This window comes from Egretta garzetta, unplaced genomic scaffold (assembly GCF_000687185.1).
Source record: "Egretta garzetta isolate BGI_Z169 unplaced genomic scaffold, ASM68718v1 scaffold1020, whole genome shotgun sequence".
NCBI lineage: Eukaryota > Metazoa > Chordata > Aves > Pelecaniformes > Ardeidae > Egretta > Egretta garzetta.
The window spans coordinates 1-4,207 of NW_009258290.1; the positions used below are offsets into that span (position 1 = coordinate 1).

Sequence of the window (4,207 nt, forward strand, 5' to 3'; positions counted from 1 at the left end):
GCAGGAGCTGGGGGGTCCCGGGCGGTTGAGCGCCTCCAGCTCCTCCTCCATCATGCGGCTGCAGCCCCGGTACTGGTCGTCGAAGGCGGTGGGGGCCATGTCCAGCACCACCTCCTTGATGTGGCCGAGGTCTCGCTGGCGCAGGGGGCTGCTGGCAGCCAGGGTCTGGGCCAGCAGCACCAAGCCCAGCACCAGATGCTCCATGGTGGGCAGAGCCTCCCCGAGGGAAGCCCCGGGCTGCTGCGGTGCGGCGGGCAGGGAAGCAGCCGGCTCCGCCACGAGCGGCTGGAGCGAGAGCCAGGTGAGCTCAGGGAGGGCAGCGGGGGCTTTTGCGTTTCTAACTGCACCTCTGAGCCCGGGTGCGATCGCAGACGCTGGCTGCAAGGCACCTCTTTGGGGAACAGCCCTGAGGGATCTGCTGCACCGTCCCCGGGAGAGCCCTGGGGTTGAAGCTGAGCTGGGGGATCTGCACCCCCTGATCAGAGGCTGGGGCGAGGTGGAGCCCGACCCTGTGCGTGCAGGAGAGCGCGATAACAAAGTCCTTGCTGTGACCTGCTTTCTATCGCTCCCCTTGCAGCTCCATGTCTGCACGCTGGATAAGCGTGGGGTGCAGGTCATTTGGGGCTGGCCAGCCCTGTGCTCTCCAGCCAGACGGGGTTTTGTGTCTCGCCAAAGAAAAGGCGATGTGAAGTCAGAGCCACGGGTTTCGTTCGCTGCATCCCCAGCGCCGTGTGCCAGGGCTCGCGCTGGCCATGGGACGAGCGCTGCCCGGCCAGCGAGCCCGTGCAGGGACGTGGCCGGGGCTGGAGGCCTCTTCAGCTCTCGTATGAAGATACAGAGCTCCAAGAGAAAGCTGAAATGCAATGCCGACGGTCCCCCACCCCTCCCCAGCCCAAACGCCTCCCGGTGGGAGTGCTCACACCCAATCTCGCTGGGGGAAACGGGACTCTGAGGGACTCGGCCTCTGCGTGAGGTTTGGGTGCCGCTTGCTTGTAAGCTGGGAAGGTTAGTGCCGAGTTGCAGCTCTGCAAAGCTTTTAAATCACTTACTCGGGTTCCTTCTGTCCCCTAAACCCGTCACACGGAGGACGTCCTTCACACCCTGCGCCCAGCCTGGCGGTCTCAGCTTGCCTTAAGCAGGGATTACGCCAGCCCGTCGTCTCTCCTCGCGAAGGACGGCAGCTCCCACCACACACGGTTGCTCCTCTCGGGCAAAAACTTCGCTGCCTGTAACGCTTGGGAGGAAATTCCAGCCCTGTCAGCAAAGGAAGCCCTGCGTCGTTGTTTTTCCCCAGTTCTTCCTGAAATTTGTTTCGGTGATGGTTTGTTGGTGGTGCGCAGGCGCCGTCCCCTGTCCTGCAGCGTGGTGGGATTTTGGATTCCCTTCTCTTGTCCCGTCTGTGAGGTGCGCTGGGATCGCTCCTCTGTGCCCAGGGACACCCGGCTGGGTTGGGAACGTGGGACTTAAACCAATTCCCCTGGCACGCGTGGCACGGGATGGTGGGCAGGGCCTTGGCTGCAGCCAAACATGGGAGTAGAAGGGGAAGGGTGCTGGCAGGTGATGGAGGAGCCGGGGGGACTCCGCAGCTCTCCCCCCCGTGCTGCCTGCAAGGTCGAAGCACAGCTCTGGGCTGCGGCGTCACGACAGGCATGTGGAGGGTTTGTTGCCTAACGCTTCTGAGTCTGGGGGTTTCCTTCTTAAAAGTTCTCGGAGAGCAGTCCGGGGGTCTCACGGGGTGGCTTTGCAGCCAAAGTCCAGCGCTGCTGCCGGCACCGATGGGGTCTCTCCGGGGGATAAAGGAGCCGGTGCCGTGTCGCTGTTACTCGCGGTGAACCCCCAGACTCCAGAGCCTGATTTCTTTTGATGGTTTTGTTTTTCCCCAGGTCGATCTCTCGCACTTGTCCCCAGAGGAGAGATGGAGGTGAGTCTGTCCGGTGCGGTGCAGCGGTGCTTGCAGCTTGAGCGAGCTCCTGCTCCTGAGCGGAGCCCCTGGCAGCACGGCCCCTGCTGACGGCGGGAGAGGACAGGGTCGGCCTTCCCCGCGCAGCCTTGTTTGCTGGGGGAAGTATGAACTCTTACAGGGCGACACCAATGTTCTTCTTTTACACCGCCTACTACTTAGTCCTCCTTCTCCCTTAGCCAGACCAATTCCAGTCAGACCCTTGGCAAAACGGCCTCCCGGCGCCTCGGCTGGCTCCTGGCCCGCATCCCCAGGGCAGCTGCGTTGTCGAGCCTGGTTGCAGGGTGGCAGTCACCATCCCCTCTGTTAACGGAGGGTCTCAGGCTCCTCAGAGCCAAGTGGGAGCTTAAAGGAGGGGTTTTAGGGCTAGATTCCGTGTTGGCCGCAGGGATGTGGCGTCTGGGGTGAAGAGGAGGGTGTCTTTTGCTCTGGCGCTTGCCCATCCCTCTGCTGCCTGTCTCAGGGTTTGTTGCATATTCTACGTGAACAGGTTCCCGTGGTCCTGGGGTTGCGCCAGCCGGGTGGTCAGTAGCCACTGCTTGTAGACTTGGCAACCTCGTCTGCCCTCTGTTTTCCTCCTGCGCGCACGGGGAGCGAAGGTGTTCTGGTCCTGTAGTCCCGGGTGGGATGTACGTGCGGTGCAGGTAGAACAAGACTGTTGTGCCTTTTTAGTAATGTTTTTTTGCAGTTGTTCGGCTGCTGTGTTTGACTTTTATCTGGCTGTTTGCTATTTAGGTTAGCACCTTCCTCACTTTTTGTTATGTTCAGGTGTATTTAACGGTTGGACTTGGTGATCTTAAAGGTCTTTTCCAACCTGGATGATTCTATTTCTGTAAAAGGAAATTCACAGTTACAAAGATGAAAAACAGAGTAACGCTAATAAAGGTTTTCTTCTCTTTAGGTACAAGCAGCTCCCCAACAAGTGGCTGAAGACAAATTTGTATTTGATTTACCGGACTATGAAAACATCAACCATGTAGTGGTCTTCATGCTGGGAACGATACCATTTCCAGAAGGAATGGGAGGATCTGTCTATTTTTGTTATCCGGACCAGAGTGGGATGGCAGTGTGGCAGCTGCTGGGGTTTGTCACTAATGAGAAGCCAAGTGCCATCTTCAAAATTTCTGGTCTGAAATCTGGTAAGACTGGTAAAATGTCGCAGTCAGTAAAATAAATGTGGTCCTGCATGCATAAGGGGATGAATGTTTGAAGGTGGTTTTGAACAAAAAGCTGCTTGAAAAAGCAGACCTCTGTGTGTTTTCAGGTAGTCCCTAGCAGATGTGGTACTAGAAGCAGTCTGCCAGCTTTATGGAAGTCTGGCTGTACATTAACGTTCCTAGCGAAATTTCTCTCATCTTCTCTTGTATGTGATGTTGATCTGGAAATTCCTTTGAGCAGGCTCGGCGTGCGTTCCAGTGCTTCTGCATGGAGAGCCTGGGGAAGGAATGAACCCAGTACCTTCCATAGCATGGTTCTTAGGCGTTTGTCTAGACATGCCTGCAGCCTTTTCTTTCAGCTTCCACTGCTGAGCGGTTGTATTCTTTGTAGCAGCGAGGCAGGTTTTGGAATGAGTAGAGTCTGACGCAGTGATTTCAGACGGCTGGCAGCTTCCCACGCAGCTGCAGTCGCGCTATATAATTGTCCAGTAGAGGGTGTCTGCATTGGAAAGCAGCTTTCCAAATGTTTTCATATTTTTGATACAGACCCAAGTCGGAGAAGTCTGACTCATATGGGAGCCAGAGAATGCTGGTGCTACCTGAAGTAGCATCTTAAAGGTCTTTCCCAACCTAGACGATTCTATGTTCTGTGCAAAGCACAGTAAGAGTGGTCTTCCCTGAGTATTAATTTACAGACGACAACTTCAGATCCGAGAATTTGGCATATTGGTTGGGTTTGGGGGCTCCCCCCCTCCAACCTGAACTCTCTTGTCAGCTTCAGACCGAGGTGTAAGGGTGTTACAGCTCTGAATTTGCCTTGGTTTGCGGTCAAACAGCACGAGCTGCAAAGAAAACCCCAGGTGTCTGTAGAGCATCAGGCTGGAAATGGCTTGTTCCAGGCGGCACAGCGGGGTTGCCCAGGGCAGAGAGAAGCGATTTGCTGGGCTCTGTGGGTTTTGCCGGCTGTAGACCGTGCCCCCCCTGCCCATCCAGCATTTTCCTTGCTGGCCGAGAGGGAGATTGGTGCTGGTGGCTCCGAAACGGGGCCGAGGGTTTGGTTTGAGAGTTAGCGCACGCTCGTGGCGTCCAA

At 56.7% G+C, this 4,207-nt stretch overlaps 1 protein-coding gene across 1 annotated transcript in view; it reads left to right on the forward strand.

The window, feature by feature from the left end:
* Positions 1-6: 6 nt before the first annotated feature.
* Positions 7-4,207, forward strand: part of LOC104125004 (RING finger protein 121) — an 18,592-nt gene continuing 14,391 nt past the window's right edge. Inside the window, exons 1-2 of the mRNA XM_035892797.1 lie at positions 7-301; positions 1,884-1,921. Coding sequence (XP_035748690.1) covers positions 53-301; positions 1,884-1,921 — 287 coding nt within the window. The 5' untranslated portion in view covers positions 7-52. The remainder of the gene's footprint in view (positions 302-1,883; positions 1,922-4,207) is intronic.